Source organism: Pinus tabuliformis, chromosome 3_1, assembly GCF_031772625.1.
Source record: "Pinus tabuliformis cultivar Carrire ecotype Pingquan chromosome 3_1, CPIR1, whole genome shotgun sequence".
Taxonomy (NCBI): Eukaryota; Viridiplantae; Streptophyta; class Pinopsida; order Pinales; family Pinaceae; genus Pinus; species Pinus tabuliformis.
The window spans coordinates 154663907-154687808 of NC_142301.1; the positions used below are offsets into that span (position 1 = coordinate 154663907).

A 23902-nucleotide genomic window follows, 5' to 3' on the forward strand; every position below is an offset into this window, starting at 1 on the left:
TCACATCCATTGAAGGAAAAGAGTTTGAGGATGCAACAAGGTATAGACAACTTGTAGGAAGTCTCAACTACTCGACTACTACTAGACCAAACATTTCGTTTGTTGTTGGAATCCTCTCCAGGTTTATGCAAAAGCCTTGTGAGGGACATTGGTCTGTTGCAAAAAGAGTTCTAATGTACTTGAAGGGAACTCAAGACTTTGGACTCCAAGTTTACATAGGTGGGCGACTTCAGCTTGATTGGATACTCTGATTTAGACTTGGATGGAGACAAAGAAACTGGGGTATTTACTTCTGTTTATGCTATGAGTCTTAGATCAAGAGCTATCTCATGGAGATCACGCAAACAATTAGTTCCAACAGATTCCACAATAGAGGCAGAATATGTGGTAGCAGCCGAGGCAACAAAAGAAATTGTGTGGCCCAAGGAAATTCTAGAAGATTTGCATGTAAAACAAGTACATTCGACTCCACTCATGATTGACAACATCTCTGCAATAAACTTGGCTAAGAACCCAAAGTTCCATGATCGAACGAAGCACATCAATACAAAATATCATCTGATTTGATATCATGTTGAGGCCAAAACAATCCATCTTCACCATTGTTCCACTAATGAGCAGATTGCAGACATCTTCACCAAAGCGCTTGAAAGAGAAAAGCTTGAAAGATTCAGAACGATGCTTGGACTCACCAACATCCCTTCAGATTTTTTGGGAGGGGGGAATGTTGACACCTAATCATAGGGATTGGGTGAACAATTGTAAATAGTGTAAATAATAAATAAGGGAAAATGAAGAGTCATCAGGAGATGAAACTCGAGTCACTCCCTCATGTATATAACTATGAACAACCCAAATGAATAAATAGATTCTCATTTTAGGAGTTGCCTCCTGGCCTGACAGGTTCAATGCAGAAGGAAGACCGAGAAGCTTCCAAGGAGGGGAAGAAAAAGTGGAAAGGGGGAAGGACAAGGAGTCAACAACCACAACACACCAGTGCAAAGATCCTAACAACCATTGCGGCCATTGCAACATTGATGGTCACATAGAATAGAAGTGTTGGAAATTGCATCGAGAGCTCGACCTGGAGAATCATAAGAAGGATGCAAAGAAGAAAAATGTCATAGCCACAAATTTGAGCAATTAGGTGGAATGCATCTCAGACATGAATGAGAAGATTGTTTGCACATTAATGAAGAGGGGGGTGAATCTGAGTAGACTTCTACATCTAGAAGAGAAGGATATGACCAAACTCTTCCTTATAAAGATACATGTCAAGAACACAAAAATTGATGCTCTGTTTGACTCAAGATTATAGGTGAACTTCATAACGGACAAATCTGGTCAAACTTAGACTAGGGGGCCACGACCTTCCTAGCTCATATGAGATGGGTTAACAAGGAAGCAAACGATAAATGTAACCAAATAGTGTAAAATAAAATTTGCTATCAATGTTGATTTTATTGATGAAGTAGAATTGGATGTAGTTCCACTGGATGTATGTAGAGTTGTGTTTGGGAGTTCTTAAATGTATATATGGGATGCAATCTTCACGCAAAGAGTCAACTGATATCACCTCATCAAGGACGGAAAATCCTTCATCACTAACATGCATAAGTGCAAGCCCAAGATTTTAGTCGTAAGCTCCAAGCAACCTAAGAAATTGATTAGTTCTAGCAAGAAGTGTGTTTTATTATTGTTAAGTCAAAATCAATCTATAGAAGAGCTAATGAGAGCAAAGGTATCCAGGGAGGGATACACTAAGGAACATAGACAACAACCAGAAGAGTTGCTACAAACATACAAGGGAGTGTTTTGTGTTATTTTTTGATGGATATGGTAGCATCAGACATGTGTTATAGTCTTAGATGATGCTAAGAGGCTAAGGAACACAAGATCTCCAAAACCCAGAAAAGGTTTCACGAGATAAGCTTGGGAAACACCTTAAATTAAATTAATTTTCCATAATTAAAATATTTCCGAAGTTTAACTTAGGAAAGGTGGTAAATTAAAGTTAATTAATTGAGGATGTTTGAGATTTCTCTAGAGACTAATATTGATGAAGTCTAATTGATCTTAGTCGTCGATGGAGATTAAATTGCGGTCGTTGAGACTCTAACGAGAGGTTATAAGAGTAGGTCAAAGGGCTTGGAGATAACATCAGTGTGATCATTGTGGGCAAGTTAGATCGAGCTTACCTAGTTCGCAGTATTTAGTGAGGGCATAGTTCGAGCAAGGGAAAGAGCATCAAAGAGAGGGAGCAACAAATATTTGGGAGTAGAGATCCAGAGGAGATCTTCCTCGGTTTTCTAGTGTTAGGAGGTAGTAAAAGAGGAGGTTGAATTTACTGTAGAAGAGGTCGATTTGAGCAATGCGAGTTGCCAAAAGGGGGTTTGTTCAGTTGCTAAAGGCAAGATCAGTGTCTGGAAGGCAAAGCGAATGCATTTGAGGCAGAGGAAGGCTAGACAACCTAGTTGGAGGTAGATCTAGGGCTGTATGAATTGCTCAGTGGCAGTAGTGTGTGGGGTGCGAGTAGGCTAAAGGAGGCTGAATTGATTTGCAAAGGAGATTTGGAATTTCCAATATACTTTGCCAGAGGATAGCCAGTTGGGCATCTAGTTGTAATGATTCTCAAATTGTTGCATAATAAAGTAAATTCTCATTTGTTGAACTGGTTTTCCCTTTGGAGTTTTTTTGGGTACGTTCAGTCCAAAAATATTGGTGTCATTTTTATTGTGTGTGTGCATCTATTTCTCAGTTCCTATTTTATAATTCAAGTGTTTTTATTGTGAAAGATGCATCAGTGATTTAATCGTTATTTGCCATAAACAAATAAACTGCTAATAGTTAGAAGATTAAACTCCAGTTGGTGCATTTGTGGGAATTTCACATTCTGTTGAGTTTTGTAGCTCAAAAAGTAAGTCTAATATTGTGTTTTGACTAGAAGGACCACACTCGTTGGTTAGAAACGCATCGATAAAAGTATTGTAATGTGATCTCAGCCAAAGAAATCTTTCAAAAACTTGATATGGATCACAAAAGCTTAAATTCAACAATAGAAGGACCTTGCTTTGCCTCTTTAGGGAGGTTGCATGCAGCATGCTAAGTGTGCAAGTGAGTTGTACATATGCCAATGAGTTGCATGTGACATGCATGAGATGTGCATGTAAAGCAAGCTAAATTTATGACTTGTACTTGAGTTAAAGTAGAGAAAGCTAAAGATAGAATTGTTAACTAAAGTAAAGTCTCTTACCTTTAGTTAACTTGACGAGCTAATTTTGACCATCAATCTTAGCTTAGGAAGTTATAAATTGAGCCCAAAATGAGGAGCTAAGACACAACAACAACACAAGATTGAGAGAGGCTTCTCAATGAGCATGTGCTGGGTTCGAGAGAGTGTGGTGAGGTTGGTGATTAGTTTTGTGATATGTATTTTCTTAGTTGGGCAATTATCCCAAGACAGGAGCCCAAGTAAGTTTTGTGATTAATTTATTAATGAAGAACTATTGATTAGGCATAAATCTGTTTGTGTATGTGATTCAGATTAAGTAATTTTGCTTCGGCTAAATATTTTTGGTTAGGAACTCAACTGTGTATTTGTCCAGTAATTAATTGTTGGGAATTGAATACCGAGTGTTGGGTTCAGGAAAGTCTAACATGTTCTAGGAGCCTAAAGGGCTACCACCAAAGAGGGAAGTGGAGCACGAGATCCAAGTATTGCCAGAATCTCCATTACCAAACATTAGGTTGTACAAGTATTACGTTCTAGAAGCAAACAATGTGAAGAAGCAGTTGCAACAGTTGCTAGAGCAAGGTGTTATTCGACCAAATACCTCACATGTGGCTCACACATCATAATTGCGCCAAAAAAGGATTGGACATGGCAAATGTGCATGGATTAAAGAGTGTGAAACAAATTTATGCTCAAGAATAGGTACCCCCTGACCAAGATTATTGATCTGTTAGACTAGTTGCAACAAGCAAAGGGTATCACCATGTTCCAGTCAAAGAAGAAGATACTTGTAAGAGTGCCTTCAAAACGAGACATGGTTTGTATGAGTAGTTAGTCATGCCATTTGGTTTATGCATTGTACTTATTACATTCATGAGATTAATGATATATTGTGCCCATATCTGGATTAATTTGTTATTGTTTATTTGAATGATATACTAGTATAAAAACTACCTAGGAGGAACACATCTTGTATTTGATGTAGGTGTTAGAGACATTGAAGGAGATCGCCTGTTGCAAAATCTCAAGATGTGTCAGTTTGCATAACAATTTTTAGTGTATTTAGGCCATATTATTGGTGGAGGGGAGCTTAAGATAAATCTTGCGAAGATGGAGGCCATCGTGAAGTGGTTAGTGCTTACGAATGTTTTAGAGGTGAGGATTTTTGTTGAGGCAACACAGTGTTTGAGAAAATTCAGAGCTTCATTTTCAACAGTAGTTGCACCTCTCCACACCATATTAGTAAGTGGCAAGAGTTTCTAGTGGGGAAAGGGTCAATAGAAGGCCTTTGAATAGTTGAAGAAGAAAATCAGTCAAGCATCGATTCTTGCATTACCAAGCTTCCAACAACCCTTTAAAGTGGAGAGAAATGCAAGTGGGTATGCTATGGGAGCGATGTTGATGTAGGGAGGAAGCCCTGTATGCTACCATTTCAAAGTGTTTCATAAGGTGGTTTTGAATTGCCCTACCTATGACGAGGAGCTCTATGCCTTGGTACATGCTATTTGATGGGAAAGGAGATAGTCATCCACACAAATCACCAACCACTAGTACCTGCAGGCCCAAAGTTACAATAAGTCTGGTGTTACAAGTGGATGGGATTTTTATAGTAGTTCCATTTAATGATCAAGTATAAGAAGGGTAGCACAAACAAGTTGGCGACATGTTTTCAAGGCCATCTACATAAAAAATCATAGCTTTGGGAACTCTGATGCACATGGAGCCTTTCACCATGATGCATATAAAGGCGGCATATATAGAAGATGAGGACTTCAAGGAGGTGTATCAACGGTAATAGGGCTAGAGTTATGTGGACAATGGTGATAGCACAATTGACCGTCATCTCTAGAAGGTCACTCTACATGCTAGACAAGTTATGTGTTCCTAAGGGTGAGCGACTACCACTGATTAGAGAGGCTCACAACTCCAAGGTTGCTGGGCATTTTGGTTTTGGGAAGATAGTTGCCAATTTGCAAATGTATGTTTATTGGCTCGAGATACAAGATGATGTGGCTAGGTTCATTAGATGATGTATACTTTGTTTTGGGAAGATAGTTGCCAATTTGCAAATGTATGTTTATTGGCTCGAGATACAAGATGATGTGACTAGGTTCATTAGATGATGTATACTTTGTTATACTAGTTAGCCTAGTAATAGGAAACAGGGTTTATACCATCCCTTGCATGTACCCACTCATCCTTGGGAAAGCATTTCCATGGACTTTGGGAGGCTTACCAACAATTGGGAAGGGACATGACTACTTGTTCGTGGTGGTTGATAGTTTAGCAAGATGTGTGGCTTCATGCCCTGTAAAAAAAAACATCAGGGGGCAACGAACAACAAACTTGTTCTTTGAATAGGTTTGAGTGCATTTTGGCATACCAAAGAGCATCATTTCAGAAAGGCACACCACATTTTTCAGTGCATTTTGGATTACATTGTGGGAGAAGGACACAAAATTGAAGAGTTCTATAGCATTCCATCCACAAATAGATGGGCAAATCGAAGTAGTCAATAGGACTTTGGTATAATTTTTGAGGGGTTATAATCAGCAGCATTTGAAGACTCGGGATGAAAATCTAGTTTATACACATACTCCTACAATAGAGTAGTCCACACTTCAACTAGTAAGTCACCATCTGAGATGTGTTTTGGATATTTGCCACCTTCACCTTTGGATGTAGTATATGGACAATAAGGAGTGAGGGAGGATTTCATAGGGGATTCCTTAAGGGAAAAAATATTTGTTCAGAAAATTATGCAGATCCATGGACCCTGGAATTAGTTAATTGGGGAAGAGGAAGTTCCCTGAATAATTTATCTTAATTCTATTAAATTGACCTCTGGGGTCTAAAAGACAAAAGGAAGTTCTCTGGTCATTATGTGACTCCTGCACTCTTGAGTGGCGTAAGTTAATATGATTCCCACCCCATTTATTTTATATGCTACAAGAACAATGATTTGTTAAGCTATATCTGCACGTCACCTTAAGCCTCCTTGTCATAGCCTTAGCAATCCTACTTAGGGATACTCCCTTGTGTTGGAGAAGAGCCAACCTAGAATGAGAGGAGTTATTGAGGTGACAATGGGTAGCCCCTCTAAGTTGCCCTCGTGTTCACTTTGTGCTTGGGATTTCTACACATGTAAATGAGAGTTTGGAAAGTAATACGGTCCTACAAGTCCATTGCTCCAATTTTTCCACTCATAATGTACCAAACGAGATGACAAATTGTATAGTGATCTATTTCAGATCACATGATTAATAATTCTACATGATTATATTATTCTAATACATTATAAGAGAAGTTGGTATTTCCAACAAAAATAAAGTAGGAGCTTGCACATTTGCTCAAACTTTCTCATTGGTTTTTATTTTCTTACTAATTTTTTCTAGTATTCCATGGGGACACGTGCCCTAGGGTGGGGGCACGCTCCCCCCCCCCGCCTGCCCGCCCACGTTTTACCCTTTGGGGATGTGGAGATGCCTGGGGAAATGTTTCCCTATGCCCTCCTTTGGGGGAAACTTGACGAACATTTCACTAGTGTGGAGGACACATTTTTCCAAAAGGGGGTTGTTTGAGTGCCCCCCCACCAGAAGAGGGATGCCTGGGTGCTCCACCCAGTTCTTTTGTCTATCAACCGATGAAGATAGAAAAAAATAAGGTTAGATATTCGAGGAGTCTAGGACCTTGGTAATATCAAATTCTTAAAGTGATTACTTAAATTTTGAACATCACCATTAATTGTTTCAGGATGTTTGAGAGTGGTTCCAACCTAATCAAACTTCATATGGAGAAAGTAGAATTCACATTTCATTCGGAATTCAGCAGACTTAAGAGTTCTCAGGATTTCAGGATTGACAGGATTATAGCATTTCCATTGGATCACACAATGATAATTTGCATGGGATGAATTGTTATTGTTGGAATTTTATCATTATTATTTTTATATTTTATAGAAACAGGAACCCCTGACCCAGACATCCCCACCGTTCCCCCGAAATTTCCTCAAATTTGTGGGTGCTCACGCACCCCTGCTTGTGCATCTCCCTGCATCTCTGCTCCTGCATCCTGGAAACTTGGTGTAATGTATTTTTTTTTCTGGATATTAGAGAGAAGCAGTTATGTATTCAACAGATTAAGGTTCTACGTTCATTATGGGATCAACGTAGGCCACAAGTAATATACACTGATCAAGGTCATTGCATGGCTGCAAACAGGATCACATGACCAACCTGTCAACAGTTAGTTCTCAGTTTTACAGGACCTATGAGTTATATCCTTTCCACAGACATCTGCATTTATTTAGTATATACTTATGTTCATCCTTATCCTAAATGCTTGTTGCTTCATTATTGTTTTGGAGGTCTGACATAATTTCCATCCTAACTTCATTTCACTGGTGAAATGGCAAGGAAGGTGTCCCACAAAATGAGTCTGATTAAAATTGCACAAAAGAAAGCTAACAACTATAGCCACGTCTTCAAATAAGTGACCATGAAGGAAATAAAGTATAGAACTTTAAGATTAAAAGTTAAAACCTGGATAAAGAAATAGGGAGTTTATTGAGAAAACAGGAATCGAATATTTTAGAGCAGTAAAAAAAGGTTAGGAACATATTTAGGTTTTCTTTTGAATGAAGTATTGAAGCATGAAGGGGTCTAGATGATTGAGAACCAAAATGGAATTAGTGGTTATCAGGTGAATATCTAAAAAAAGTGACAGCTGATTCCAAAATATAGAGGCGTGTTCATGGGTTTGAGTCTCAGGCACCAGAATGGTAGGTGGGCTTCCTAAAATCCTGTCAATTGTCCAACCTTGTTTTAAACTTTACAGTTCTTGGAGAGAAAAAGTCAACAATATAAAAGGAGTTTGTTGAGGAGCTTAGAAATGTAATGTTTTATTGTATCCCTCAGAGAACTGTTGAGTTTTGTAGCTTGGGAGGTACTCCACAGCTCTGGGTACTGGGCTTGTGTGAGTTGGCACCACAAAAATCTCTTTGTGGGCTAAGTACCCAAGCTGTGCGATTTGCACCCAAAGTTGTGGGCGCGAAACCAAGCATGTTTTTGGAGGTTTGATCATTGTTGCATGTGTGGCACCCTTACTGGAGCAAGGGGCAACTAAGGCAACCATGGAGGTTTTGCTCAAATGGAGGAAAATAATTTTTGTTTATATGTAGAGGGCTAAGAGACATAATGTACATGTCAGCTTCACTTGTTAAGGTGTCTTTTGGAGGGTAATGTTCTACCTAGAGCACATTATAAATAAGAAAGGAGGCAATCCATTTGAGACACATCCATCACAAGTTCAATTCATCATAGAGGAAGACATCTAAGGCAGCCGCAGTCCCTTGGGGGCATTTCTGAAATGAAAGGAGGCCAAGTTTGGTGGTCTTCTTGTGTTTTTGGATGACTGAGTTAAGGCAGATCATTGCTGAGGCTTAAAGGCAAGATTCTGTACATGATTGAGGTTGGTAATTCTCTGTGACAGGGGCCACATTATCTTTGTTTGGTTCAGGAAGGGCCGAGCCCTATTAGGAGCAGATCTGGGCATTGTTTTGTCTTGGAGCAGACCTAAAGTTAAGGGCTGAGACACCGAGCGGAACAACACCGAAGGCAGGGTCTCAAGCAAGGAAATTGCGCAGGTCTGGAAGGGATATTTGGCCAAGGAAAGAGCAGTCCTGTAACTACCACAGGATACCCTAAACCGAGAGCCGAAACTGTAGAAAGAAAGTGAACAGGCTGAGTTATTTAGAGGACAGAAGATAACATCCAGAGCAGAGGTATGTGTCTTCCAAGTTGATGATAATTGCTAGGTTGAAGTTGTCCAGATTGGGAAAGTTGTTCAACAGCTTAAGTACAGGTTGGAGGGCTATTAATGGTTGCCCTATTGTGCCCTAAGTTCATTCCTTGTGAAGTACTACAAGGCTGATAGGAGAGGCAGAGTTATTGGAGCCTATAGGTTGATCCTTTGAAGGAGAAAAGGGCAGCCAAGAGGGCTTATTGTTGAGCAATAGTTCAGTGTGATTACAGAGGTCCTATTCAGTGGAAAGTGGGCAACCTCCATTGCCCTAGGTCTGTCATCATTGTAGTAGCAGAGGCAGAAGTGGGCAGCATTGTTGAAGACCCTATGTGTTGATGTCCTTGATGGACTAAGGAGCAGCTAGAGGGCAGAGTTGTTTGGGCCTAAGTTCAGTGACCTAAAAGAGCTGTGTTGACTGATAGAGGCAGATTGAGGAGCTGCAGAAAGGGAAGGCAAAAGACCGCCAGATGTGTTCAGGGTACGTGGACTGAAAGGAGCTGAGGAGTGTGCTACATCAGTAAGTAGGTCAGTTGTACTTTGTTTAAGGTAGATTGATTATCACAATAGATTGTTGATACCAATCCCTAGTCATCTAGTATCAGGGAAGATTGTAAAAGGGCCATGATCCCTGGTACGAGAGCCCTAGATTGTTGTATTAAAGATTTTTAATATAACGAAGTTGGGTTGAAAAGTTAAAAATTGTGTATTGTGTACTACTTGATTCATTGTTGTGTTTATTCCGCCATGCAAAGTAGACGTGTTGTGGAATTTGAGTGTGTTTGTGTTTGAGATTCTAAGACCCAAACCAGATTCTTGAGTGTCATGGAAATTCAACATGGTATCAAAGCTACTTTGAAGGGCCAATGAGAGGGAGTTGGTTCCATTGTTGTTGAAGGACTAATATCAATGGCGAAGTTGTCAGTTGGTCTGCGATATGAGGACATGCTGGATGGGCTGTCTAACTATAGTCCATGGAAGGAAAGGATCAAGTTGGTCTTGATGGTCAACAAGATCTGGGACTTTGTTGATAAGGAGATCAAGAAACCAACAGACCCTAAGGAGTTGGAGGTGTATGAGGAGTTGGATACAAAGGCCAAGCTAATCATCCTAGATGGTGTCAAGGATCATTTGATACCTCATTTATCGAGGAAGAGCAACGCCCATGAGATGTGGAAGGCTCTTCAGGATCTATTCCAGAACAAGAACGAGAATCGACTATTGGTATTGAAGGACAAGTTGAAGAGCACCAAGATGTTGGATGGAGAAGCAGTGGCACCGTATCTGACGAGATTGTCTCAGATTCAAGATGAGCTTGCCACCATTGGTGAGACTGTTACGGATTCTAAGATGATGACGATTGCTTTGAAAGGGTTCACCAAGGTATGGAATCCCTTTATCAAAGGGATCGTATCCAAAGAGAAGTTGCTAGATTGGAACAATTTGTGGGACAATTCCATTCAGGAGGAATTGTGAGACAAGGACCTTCATACGAAGAAGTTGTCTTTTGATGATAATGTGGATCTTGCATTGAGAGTGAAGAGAAAGCCGAAGAAGGACTTGAGTAAGCTGAAGTGTTTCAATTGTGCGAGTATGGTCATTATTTGACGAAGTGTTTGAAGAAGAAGAAGGGAGATGATGAGAAGAAGGGAAAGGAGATAGTAGGTGTTGCTACCTCTTTTAAGTTGGATGATATCTCAAGACAATTGGAGAGTGAATATTTTGCTCTGGTATCTCATTTCTCCAAGGGTGCCATCGATGAGACTGCATGGTATGTGGATAGTGGTGCGTCAAAACATATGGCAGGTTCACATGATGTGTTCGAGACTCTGACTGAGTGGGACTCGAAGTTGCACATGACGGTAGTTGACAAGAGTCAGAAAGAGATCAGAGGTTCTGGTATTGTGCCATTCAGGATGGAGCTAGGTCAGTTGATGTGAGTTCAAGATGTATTGTTTGTACCAAAGCTCAAATATAACACGTTGTTTGTTTCAATGATCGAGTAAAAGGGGTTTGATGTGATTTTCCAGTATGGGAAAGCGAAGCTCAAGCCCAAAGACTCTAACTCTACTAGAGTGGCCATTGGAGTTAGGGAGCATGGTCTGTACCGGTTGACAGGCAAGCTTGTAGATCATGAGAAGCAGAAGCAGGTGCAGGGTTCTGAGGCTCAAAGGGAGCCAAGTTATAGCAAGAGTTTGCAGGTTTAGAGGGAGAATGTGCGGCCCAAGAAGAGCACGTGGGAGTAAGGTTACTTCTATAACTGGCAAGAAGGAACCGTGGTATTTCCTAAAAGCATTTCAGGAGAAGAAGCAATAGGAGGCTTCTCGTGGTAAAGACATTACTGGCAAGGGCATAGTTCATTCTACAGGGTATGCTGGACTATGGAGTAGTGAGCGCTAAGAGTTGGACTAGTGTCGCCAACAATGATGATGATGACAAGATACTTCCTAGTGGTGGAAGTACCTCCCTCGCTAAGAGGGAGTGTTGAGTTTTGTAGCTTGGGAGGTACTCCACAACCCTGGGTATTGGGCTTGTGTGAGTTGGCACCACAAAATCTCTTTGACGACTAAGTACCCAAGCTGTGGGCTTTGCACCCAAAGTTGTGGGCACGAAACCAAGCATGTTTTTGGAGGTTTGGCCATTGTTGCATGTGTGGCACCCTTAGTGGAGCAAGGGGCAACTAAGGCAACCATGGAGGGTTTGCTCAAACATAGGATTTTTTTTTTTATATGTAGAGGGCTAAAAACATAATGTACAGGTTGACTTCACTTGTTAAGGTGTCTTTTGGAGGGTAATGTTCCACCTAGAGCACATATAAATAAGAAGGGAGGCAATCCATTTCAGACACATCCATCATAAGTGGAATTCATCATAGAGGAAGACATCTAAAGGCAATCGCAGTCCCTTAGGAGCATCTCTGAAATGAAAGGAGGTCGAGTTTGGTAGTCTTGTGTTTTTGGGTGACCGAGTTAGCTCAGATGATGGCTGAGGCTTAAAGGCAAAGATTTTGTGCATGATTGAGGTTGGTAATTCTCTGTGATAGGGGTTGCATTATCTATGTTTGGTTCAGGAAGGGTTGAGTCCTATTAGGAGCAAATACAGGCATCATTTTGACTTGGAGCAGACCTAAAGTTAAGGGCCGAGACACCTAGAGGAACAACACAAAAGGTAGGTTCTCAAGCAAGGGAATTGTACAGGTCTGGAAGGGATATTTGGCTAAGGAAAGAGTAGTCCTATAGCTGCCATAGGATTCCCTAACTAAAGGGCCGAAATTGCAGAAGGAAAGTGCACAGGCTGAGTTATTTGGAGGATAGAAGATAACGTCTAGAGTAGAGGTATGTGTCTTCTAAGTTGATGTTAATTGCTAGGCTGATGGTGTCCCAATTGGGATAGTTGTTGGGCAACTTAAGTATGTGTTGGAGGGTTGTTGATAGTTGCCCTATTGTGCCCTAAGTTTAGTCCTTGTGAAGAACTACAAGGCTGATAGGAGAGGGAGAGTTATTGGAGCCTAGAGGTTGATCCTTTGAAGGAGAAAAGGGCAACCAAGAGGGCTTATTGTTCAACCCTAGTTTAGTGTGATTGCAGAGGTCATATTCAGTGAAAAGTGGGCAACCTCCATTGCTGTAGGTTTTTCATCAGTGTAGCAGCAAGGAGGCAAAAGTGGGCAGCATTGTGGAAGACCCTATGTGTTGACGTCCTTGATGGACTAAGGAGTAGCGAGAGGGAAAAGTTGTTTGGGCCTAAGTTCAGTGACCTAAAGGAGCCGTGTTGATTGATAGAGGCAGATTGAGGAGCTGCAAAAAGGGAAGGCAAAGGACCGACATATGTGTTTAGGGTACGTGCACTGAAAGGAGCTAAGGGAGCACGCTACATCAGCAAGTAGGTTAGTTGTACTTTGTTCAGGGTAGATTGGTTATCATAGATTGTTGATACCAAGCTCTAGTTGTCTAGTATTAGGGTAGATTGTAAAAGGGCCATGATCCCTAGTACGTGAGCCCTAGACTGTTGTATTAAAGATTTTTAATATAACGAAGTTGGGTTGAAAAGTTAAAAATTGTGTATTGTGTACTAGTTAAAGTAGATATGTTGTGGCATTTGAGTGTGCTTGTGTTTAAGATTCTAAGACCCAAATCAAATTCTTGAGTGTTGTGGAAATTCAACAAGTACTAACGGTTCTAGGAAGACAATTGCTTGTTCATTGTAAAACTAGTCTAGTTCAAATAAATACAAGGGTTTTCTCTCTCCATTTAAGATCATGATAGGATTTGTGAGGAGCTCTTCTCTTGGAGTTTTGTTGAAAATCCTTTGGAATGCTTTCAAAGATTATTGGGTTATTTCTTTTATATGTGAAATAATATTTGTCATCTCTTATTGTTGTTGATGTATGTTAGGAATCACTTTCCAGAAACATGCTTGAGTGGCCATTGATGAAAGGGTATATGTACAACGTTGGAAGGAATTTGTGAGGATTTTCCCTCTTCCCTTTGTTGTTTGTGATTAAAAGCATTAGCTTGCTTCTATCAAAGGGTTATTTCTAGTTTAATACCTCATTATAGGACACATTCTCATAGTATAGTTTGAGTGTGGCCCCTTTAGCACCTCTCCAAGTATTTTTCTTCATTATTTAACAATACATTAAGGCTTATTGTTGTATATCTCTGTTTGTTTTAATCATTTACAAATTGTTGCCTTGGTGTGGCATGTTGACTCCATTTGCTCTATATTGGATAGGCACTAGTCCCTTGTCCTCCATCACCCCATTTATTGTCTATGCTACAAAGAAATGATTTGCTAAGCTATCTCTGCACATACACCTTGAGCCTCCTTGTCATAGCCTTAACAATCCTACTTAGGGATACCTCCCTTGCGTTGGAGAAGAGCCAACCTAGTGTGAGAGACAGAGTTATTGAGGTGATAATGGGTAGCTACTCTAAGTTGCCTCTGGGTTCACTTCGTGCTTGGTACCTCTACACATGTAAGTGAGAGTTTGGAAGATAACAAGCCTACAAGTCGTGGCTCTAATTTTTCCACTTAGAATGAACCAAACCAGATGACAATTTGTATAGTGATCCATTTCAAATCACATGATTAATAATTCTACATGACTATATTATTCTAATACACTAATAAGAGAAGTTGGTATATTCAACAAAAATAACCAGGTACTTGCATGTTTGCTTAAACTTTCTCATTAGTTTTCATTTTCAAATTATTTTTAGTCGTGGCTCTAATTTTTCCACTTAGAATGAACCAAACCAGATGACAATTTGTATAGTGATCCATTTCAAATCACATGATTAATAATTCTACATGACTATATTATTCTAATACACTAATAAGAGAAGTTGGTATATTCAACAAAAATTACCAGGTACTTGCATGTTTGCTTAAACTTTCTCATTAGCTTTCATTTTCAAATTATTTTTTCTAGTGTTCCATGGGGATGCATGCCCTAGGATGGGGAGCGTGTCCCTCGCATTTTCACGTATGGTGGATGTGGGGATGCCCAAGGAAACATTTTCCCCATGCCCCCTTTGAGGGAAACTTGGGTGTTACAGGTAATTTTGTCACATCCAATCAAATGGCCCGAAAACCAGATGAATCAACATCCATTGACACTTTGCATTCGTCCCCTGCAAAGCCAAGAGCGTCCTCTCTCCAAAAGTTCCAAGAATTCTGGGTTAAATAGCTCAAAATTCTATTTTTTGGCCCCATGGCACTTTCCCTTCATGCAACCTACACTGTTGCAAGTTGTACACATAGAAATTGCACTGACAAGCACATGTTGCCTTCACTGCAAGTGTGATGGCCTCTAGAATTCAGTAAAAATAAAAAATAATTTCGAATCTTCTCTTTCTAGAAGCTTCCCGAGTGGTTTTAACTATTTACTGTTAGATCAAGATCTCAAACTCCTATACTTGAGGTCTTATCTCTTATCCCTAGAACTTATCCTCCCTCATATGTGGATCTAAGTCCTAGATTGGTAAATCCCAAACCACCCCATTTACCCTATAAATTTACTGCCTCCCATAGAGTCTAGGTTGGCTTTTGGAGACTCTTAGTTATGCCCTCATGCTACTGCTTTGTGCTTAGGGATCCATTATCCATCCATGCACTTGAGTTGTGATTGAAGGCTTGCTTTGTGGCAAAGGAAGGACAAGATAGTTGGGAGACATCTACAAGGTCAAGATCTATGAAGAGTTGTAACTTCTCCCACATTCATTAATGCAAAATGTGCTTTGTTTTTCTATACTAATGTCTCATTGATGCATATGTATTACAATGCTTTCTTGACTCATTGTTTAGAGATGTTAGTATATGCTATTTGTATGTTGTAGTTCTCTTGCTTGTTTTAGTTGTTTTGCAAGTTTCATTTATAGCATTTGGAGTTGGAGTTAAAGCTTGCAAGCAGGGAAAAGAGAAGAGCTTTTGTTGGACTCCAAGTAAGTCTTTCTTCCATGTTCTAATTTCTCTAAGGAAAGCATACGTCTTTTTGTCTTTGTTGTTTCTAGATCAAGCCACTAGATCTAGGGAGTTCCCTTTTGTCTGCAGAAGGGAATTATCTGTCAAACATTGGGGAACATTTCCCCGTTGTGGAGGAGACATTTCCCCAAAAGGGGGATGTTTGAGTGCGCTCCCACCAGAAGAGGGACACATGGGTGCTTCCCCTAGATATTTTGTTTATCAACTGATGAAGATAGAAAAAAATAAGGGTTAGATATTTGAGGAGTCTAGGACCTTGGTAATTAATGGTAATATTAAGTTCTTAAAGTTAAAGTGATTACTTAAATTTTTAATATCACCATTAATTGTTTCAGGATGTTTGAGAGTGGTTCCAACCTCATCAGACTTCATATGGAGAAAGTAGAATTTCACATCCCATTCAGAATTCAGCAGACTTAACAGTTTTCAGGATTTCAGGATTCGCAGGGTTATAGCATCTCCACTGGATTGCACAGTGATGAATTTGCATGGGCTGAATTGCTATTGTTGTGATTTTATCATTATTATTTTTACAGCTAGTTCTCAGTTTTACAGGGCCTATGAATTATCCTTTCCACAGACATCTGCATTTATTTAGTATATGTTTATATTTGTCCTTATTCAACACACTTGCTGGTTCATTAATATTTTGCAGGTCTGACATAATTTCCGTCTAACTTCATTTTACTGGTGAAATAGCAAGGAAGGTGTCCCACAAAAGGAGTCTGACTAAAATTGCACCAAAAAAAGCTAATAACTATAGCCACGTCTTGAAATAAGTGATCATAAAGGAAACAAGTACAGAACTTTAAGATTAAAAGTTAAAACCTGGATAAATAATAGGGACTTTATTGAGAAAACAGGAATCGAAAGTTTCAGAGCAGTCAAAAAAAAGTTAGGAACATATTTAGGTTTTCTTTTGAAAGAAAGTATTGAAGCATGAAGTGGTCTAGATGATTGAGAATCAAAATGAAATTAGTGGTTTGCAGGTGAATATCTAAAAGAAAGTGACAACTGATGTTCATGGGTTTGAGTCTCAGGCACCAGAATGGTAGGTGTTCTTTCCTAAAATCCTATCAATTGTCCAACCTTGTGATAAAATTTACAGTTCTTGGAAAGGCAAAGTCAACAATATGAAAGGAAGCCCATTTAGTTTATGAGATGAATGCACTCTTAGAGCAGTTTGAATATTAGGATGATGGTAAATTTACAGGACAGATGTATCGAGATCTGAGAAAGTTAAAGGTTACTGTTTAAGAACTTAAATCCAAATATTCCATGAATCAAGACACTATTCCTGATGCTTTTTAATACTTATGCATTTTGATTCATAAGAATAATTTAGCGACCAGCATAGCTGACAAATGGACTAAGAAACATACATGCAAAGTAAAAATGAGTAAATATAATCTTACGTTTGCAAAGTAAATATGATTTTTGCAAAGTAAAAATGAGTAAATATGATCTTACTTTCTGTTTGGTGGAATGACCTTCAGTTTTTCACGAATCACCTCATTCATGAATGTGGCTAAGTCAGGACGTCCACTTTTCTTTTTATTCTCCTTAGAGCTCAGATATTGTGAGTAATGTCCAGGAGTGCTTTGCAGTGTGGATGTAGGGGAAGATAGAGGATCAGCACTTGAATCAAGTAGAAAGTTGTAAAAGTCCTTCAGAAGAAAAAAGAATTTGATCAGAATATTTGATTCACAAAAACAGAAGTCTACTGATATAAAGAAGAATTACAGAACACATGCATTGCTTTGACATTTTCTCCACAGCACTCTTCTAAACCACAATCAGTTACAAATACTTGCGTGCATATGCAATTCAAGTCAGTAACATTTTCTCTATTTTGTTGTTCAATATCAGGCTGACACATGCATCAGGGCAAACAAACGTAGTGCACTTCAAGTTTTAAGTTGCTTTGGTCACTCTATAGCATGCACTACAATTGTAATTATCAATAAGTGACATAAAAATTCCTAAAATCTCTTCTGAAATTCTTAGCAATGTCTTCATTTTCCTATTTGCTAATTTTCCCAACGATTTTGGCATATAAATAAACCCACTACACATTTGCATGCTGTATTTATCATTGAACATTAACCATTTTCATAGGGTGCAGCAAGGCTAAAATGCACTTTTTATGGTCATGATCTTTAGTTGTATGTAATATGTATATAGCACTTTACGAGAACATGCAAAAATGTGTATAATAAGCTTTATAGTTTTATGGGTGCATATCTGCATGGCGCTCTGAATCCTGGTGTTAATGATAACATTTTCTGTAAGCCTCTTGATATGAACCAATAGCATGACGGAGTCAAATCCATCCCTGTGAAGCATATGATGATTGGAAACGTTTTATTCACTTTACTTTATAATCTACTTCCAAACGTGATGCTAGACTTACTTTCCTGAAAGAAATCTCAGTTATTTAATTTTATGGAGCTTCCACTTAAACTAACCTTAACATTTGTGGAAATCACACAATTTCTATTCAGAAAGAAAAGAAACAGTGTCCATCTCCAAATTTCGGTTGCAAAGCAAAATCTGCAATGTGCATTACATGACTTCCTCATTTATCATTAGTATTTTCTTGTTAATAATAATAATAATAATATCTATTTTTAAGGTCAAAGCCAAGGCAGACACCAAATTGGTGTATGAGACCCCCTTGTTTGTGGGACAAGGGACCCACCTCCGCGCAGCGATTTGACTGCTAAGTCTACGAAGGCATACATACTCTACCCCCCTCTGGTTTTGAACCTGTGACCTCTTAGGAGGAAACACATGCTTTTAACCATTAGGCCCACTCAAGCTGTTATGTATTTGTCATTTGGTTGGGAAAACCATTGCAAAGCTTTTTGAAAGATGATATGATGATGATCCCAGGGCGGGCATATATGGGGTTAAATCAAAATGTATATGTAATAATAGTGGTTGGCCTAATAAAGAGGCAATATGTGCAATGGGTATATGAGATATATATATAGAGAGAGAGAGAGATCATGTAGTCATTATTGAGGGATATGTGATTTGGGTATATGAATATATTGGAGTAGGTTCTGTTATTTTTTTATTTTTCATTTTCAAGGTGCTGAGCATGCACATACCACATTATTGCTTTGTGAACTAATCAACATCTCCAGCTGGACCCAAGAATTTATTGCCTCTATATACTCTCCACTTTTAACCTGTTCCTCTATTTGCAAAGCAATGCTGTGGGACAAAAATTTCACAAGAAGGTTAATATACAAAGAAGAGATAGGTATGAAGACAGGAAATTTGGCACGTTGATGCCTATGTCAAGTTACAAGACAAGAAATGCACATACTGTTAAAATGCTCATTACAAGTTGCTGTGAGCATTTTCTGTTTTGAAAAGAAAGAAAGAAAGGTATGCAACTACAAGACTATATGTTCAGCTGTACCTGTTGGCATTATCTTTCTCAGCAGCCTCCAACCGCGACACATCTAGAAGTAAAGGTCCCCATGAAAGCTAGTAATACAGCACTTACTAGTTAGTTAAGTGATTTTTATAGATAGAATGGATGGAGTAATCTTAAACAATATTCTGAAGTCATCTGCTTTAGATTAAGGTCGACTAACAAATATTAAGAGCTTACCACATAATCTACTGGCGAAATCCAGCTGTCTCCCAGTAGAACACCTGGGAAAATCGGAATACAAATTAATTTTTTATGCAGAAAGTGTTCATCTAACAGTACAAGCAGATTAATCCGTGTTCATAAACATTTCCTTACTAGCGGTGTATATGTAAGCTGAATATTTTTTTTGTTTGAATACAAAGGAATACTAGTTTTGAGTAATAAAACAGACCATATGCGAATGGGTTTCCAATTATTTTTCACATTCCCCAATAAACATTTATATCTGAGATGCTTTAGGGAAATTGAGAAGCGTTTAACATCAAACAAATGCTATGTTTATGTTTGTGCGTGTTCTCTGTTGATTACTAAACATGCATGTCATATGGATCTACCTGCAAGATTAGCTTTCATCTCTCCTGCAGCAATTGCTTTACTTAAAGCAAGGCCCATCATACTGGCATGCTTTCCTCCATATGATTCGCCAACAATAAATAGAGGCCTCTTTTGCAGAGTAGTAATTGTACAAAATAATTCTTTCAAAAATCTTAACAAGTCAGCAGTTACTTCTGCGTCTGTCGTGGCCACCAATGAACTCTTTTCTACATAGCTAAACCCTGCATAAGCGCAACAACATATTGAAAGAACAACCCTCAAGAGAGATTGCAACTTGATGGAATTTGAATATTAATTCTGGCAGTTCTGAATTTGATATGGACTTCGAATTTCTAGTCAGACTGAAGTATACAAATTGTTTCAATCAAATATTGGACCTATATTACCTGTACCAACAGGGCTATCCTGCGCAGCATTGGATTCGTGATAATTGCATAGCAAAAACAGCAGTGAGTAGGAAGCGCTACAAATATATTGGATCATCATTTTTTTTAATATTAAAATGAATAGCAATGTCAACTGCTTATAAGCTGTCATGCAGAAAATAATCGTCATAATCATTCATTTTATATCTCCCATCCTACAAAAAATTTAAACACTTAATGCACCAGAGGTTGTAATAATTGAAATCACCACAAATAACAAATCTGCCTTTTGCAACCATGTTGTCTTTCGAGGCTTCAATTGTGTATCGAAGGGGCCAATTTCTTGAAAATTTCCCATTGCAACCCCCGAAGCTCCCTGCAAAATGTTTAAAAGCTATTTGGTTTAACTTGAACTAACAGGAGAAATTACATATAGTCGTGTGAAGTTATTACAATTGCACCTAGTGGTGCCAAGCGTTCCCCTAACTAGCAATTTCGCCGAAACAAGGGACATTACCGCATGCACTAGAGGTATCATCAAATTCCAAAGGCTGGTAGAGTGAAATTCATAGGTCTTACCGGTCCTCCTTGCAGCCATAAAATTAGAGGCCAATTATCTGATGTTTGTCCGGAACTGTAGTAGAGCCACCAAAACATATGGGCCTCTATAGCACATATCGCAGTAGTGTTGAACAAGTCAGTGTACCGATAGTAATAGTCATGAATTAATAAAGGGGGAATTAGGAATGAAACTCCTTACGTGGTCTGACTTCAATATAACCCCACATTTCAGATCCGTCGCTGGTTCCAGATATTACTTTCCCTTTACATGTTACAGTGCTGATTTCCAAGCACAAGAGCGAAACCAATACGCATCTTACTACACTATAGGGAGCCATGGATGAATCCGGCTGAAATTGCTTGTCAACAAAATCAAGACAACATGAAAGTTGAAACTAATACAGAGAGACTACTGGACATTTATTCGCTGTGAATTTCATGCGCTATTTCCCAAGAAGAAAGATGGATGTTCTCGCGTTGCCGCCAGGCTCCTACTCCTGAATTGGTTCTTGGTCATTTCCCATTTCCATTTTCACTTTTTGGACAAGCTATGCTCTCATATATGTGGTTCTTGGTCCCCTCTCATTGTCTCACACTCTTTCTCTTCGTCTCCCAATCACTACTGCCAAACCAAAAAGGCCAGAATCTGCAAGGAGGGATGTCATCTTTACATGTAACGTAACCGTTTCCCCTCATCCAGATGTTATGCTTGCCAACCTCTCTCTTTCCCGCAACTTCTTGATCATCTCATTACTAGCAGTCAGAATTATTACTGCTCCAGTCTACATATAAAGGCGATCTTTACCCGGGGTTGGTTTTTGTTACCATTAATCCAGATGGAAAGTTCACCGACGTCTTCTGAATCCCCGTGACTTCATGGTCATCTTTTTGTCAAATGAAGTTGGGATTATTCCTGTGTCAACCTGGTTTTTGCAGGCAAGGCTATCTGAGATTAGCAATTGCACTACACAACCCTGGAGGTTACAACGCCCTTCCTCTTGATCCATAGCCAGTAGTGCGTGGACAAAGGACTTGCAAGAGTTGTAGCATATGATCAATCTGGGAAATACATGCATCTCTGCGTTGAATGAGTTAATTTGAATTGTCACCAGGTCATCCATTCAAAGATATTTTACACGTAATATGACTCGTGGCTGGGTTTCATTTTTGGGTCTGTGTGGATGATGTAAGATGTGTTCACGTTCTTTTTGAATTGTTGATTAGTAGGTTTGCATGATGGTGGATAAGTTGGATTTTTTCTAACCATTAGAAAGTCGTGCTTCATCCTTGCTTAATACTATTATTTTTCAAAATTTATAAAAACATATATATTTCTCATCATTCTATTTTCTTGATGATGAATCTTATTTTCCCCATAAATATTCAATGTAATTCAAAACTTTTAAAAAACTGAACTTAGAATTTAAATCAATTTATTTATTTTTAATTAATGGTTCACTGAGTGTAATGTTCTATTAAGACCCTCTATTTTTTTATTTTTTTTTCATTTAATAAGACTACTCTATTAACATAAAAGGGATAATATTACAACTTGACCGAGGTCAAAAACACTGCCCTGAAGGAGAGGCAGAGAATATCAAAAACACTGCCCATGACAGGAAGCTTAGTCTAGAACTAGAAAGCAGAGCCCACGCAGGGGAATAAGTGGTGACCTTCTTGATACTAAAGAGTCTACAGAAATTCACAAAAACTTGCAATTTGAACCAGAACTTGCAGAAATGAACCCACATATCAGTTTGAACAAAAACTTGCCCGCTATTAGGGGCCTCAGGACAAGAAACCAAGGCAACAGAGAGTGAACTAGTCATCTGGAGGCTCTTCCACAATTCTGCACCAATCGGAATCAGTGATATCACTTGCACAAGCAGCTTCAGGATCAGAAGGGCCAGGATCCGCCGGCGCCATCCCAATGTCAAGAGTATTGCGAGCATGAATCTCCGTAGCCTGCAAAGAAAACGGATTCGGAGCAGAGACAGAGCCAGGGCCCTCCTGATGAGAGCTCGACTCTCCCACTTGGGGCTCCTCATGAAATACCACCGAAATGTGAGCTGAAATTCTTGGGCGGTTCAGGGAGCAATTGAAGGTGAAAATCGCAGAGCCGAATGAGGGAGAAGACATGGAGTCTGGGGAACGGGGCTCCGGGTAATGGCTGGGCAAATGAAGACGCCCTCTCCCACTACGAGTACGAGGGTAATGGCCGGCTATGAAATCACTGGAGAGGGAGGGTGAATTGGAGGACGGGCTGGAGGGCGCGCGCCGAGGAGTGCCCCTACGGCTCCGCATTCTATGGCGCAACCGGGGCATAGGGGAAACAACAGCAACGAGATGAAAACAAGGCTGAGCACGGGCGAATTAGAGAAATGTCAAAACGAGGGCCAGAAGCCCAAGAGAGAAACCAGAGAGATGGCAGAGGCTGCTCCTCAGAAAGACCAGAACAAGGCTTCAGCTTATTCGCCCCTTTCAAGCCACGAAAGCCAACACCATACAGACCATAACCAGAACAGAAATCAGAGGTTGGGTAGTAGTGCGCTTGAATCAACAGAGGCGTAACAACAATCCCATGGCTGAGTCGTAATTTATCATTCTCAGTCATGCCTCATAACTATGGCATTGAAGAGAGCCAAGGTCCAGGGCAGTCCAGAGCGTGCGGAGGCGATAACCATATCGGAAGACAGGCTAGGAGGATCAGAACCGCTTGAGATGAAACAAATGAACTCTGCGTTCCTCAAATGCCGAGGTTCTGCGTTCAACATACGTTTATTTGTGCGGTACTGGGTAGGCAGGTGTCGATCCACCTTGCCACACCCTTGTCCCATCCGGGGCTGTTAAGACATTTCTTGATGTCAAGTCACTATTTCAATTCTCTACTCTATTCAATTCTCTACCCTATTCCTGGAAAGGAAGAGAAGCGCACCTTTGCTTGGATCTCCTGGAGCAAGATTGCTCTCCCCAAGAAATGGGGGGGATGGGGATTAAAGGACCTGGCATCCTTTGCAAAAGCTCTTGCTGCAAAGATGGGTTGGGCGCTGCTGACCTCCCACAGTCTATGGACTGACATAGCATACCATAAGTACATCTGGCCTCTCGACATCATCGATTGGGCTAGACTTCCAAACTGGAACAGAACGGGCATCTCTTCCATATGGAAAGCACTCCTACACTCCCTCCCCCTTCTCAGAAGCAATATCGTGTGGCGCATCAGAAGTGGAAACAGAGCTCGCATAGGTATGGACCCATGGAGTGGATGCGGAGGCAGACACAGGCTCCCACCAGATCTGATTGCCCTCCTAAACTCCCGTGGCATCAGGGTGCTTGCACAGATTGCTGATCCTGAGGGCTCTGACATACTACACCAGGCTTGGAAATCTGGCACTCAATTAGATATCCCGATCAGATGGCACGAACCCTGGAAAGAATATTGCGATGCCCTCTCTG

At 39.9% G+C, this 23902-nt stretch overlaps 1 protein-coding gene across 1 annotated transcript in view; it reads right to left on the reverse strand.

The window, feature by feature from the left end:
- The window catches only part of LOC149186255 (serine carboxypeptidase-like 51), a 59763-nt gene extending 38230 nt beyond the window's left edge, over window positions 1-21533 (reverse strand). The window contains exons 1-9 of the mRNA XM_089410940.1: window positions 20646-21533; window positions 20465-20550; window positions 20154-20261; window positions 19907-19925; window positions 19520-19741; window positions 19143-19186; window positions 18948-19015; window positions 18631-18736; window positions 16985-17181 (exon numbers count right to left, since the gene is read on the reverse strand). Of these exons, the coding sequence (XP_089267066.1) occupies window positions 16985-17181; window positions 18631-18736; window positions 18948-19015; window positions 19143-19186; window positions 19520-19741; window positions 19907-19925; window positions 20154-20261; window positions 20465-20550; window positions 20646-20784 (989 nt within the window). The 5' untranslated portion in view covers window positions 20785-21533. The remainder of the gene's footprint in view (window positions 1-16984; window positions 17182-18630; window positions 18737-18947; window positions 19016-19142; window positions 19187-19519; window positions 19742-19906; window positions 19926-20153; window positions 20262-20464; window positions 20551-20645) is intronic.
- Between the last annotated feature and the right edge of the window lie 2369 nt (window positions 21534-23902).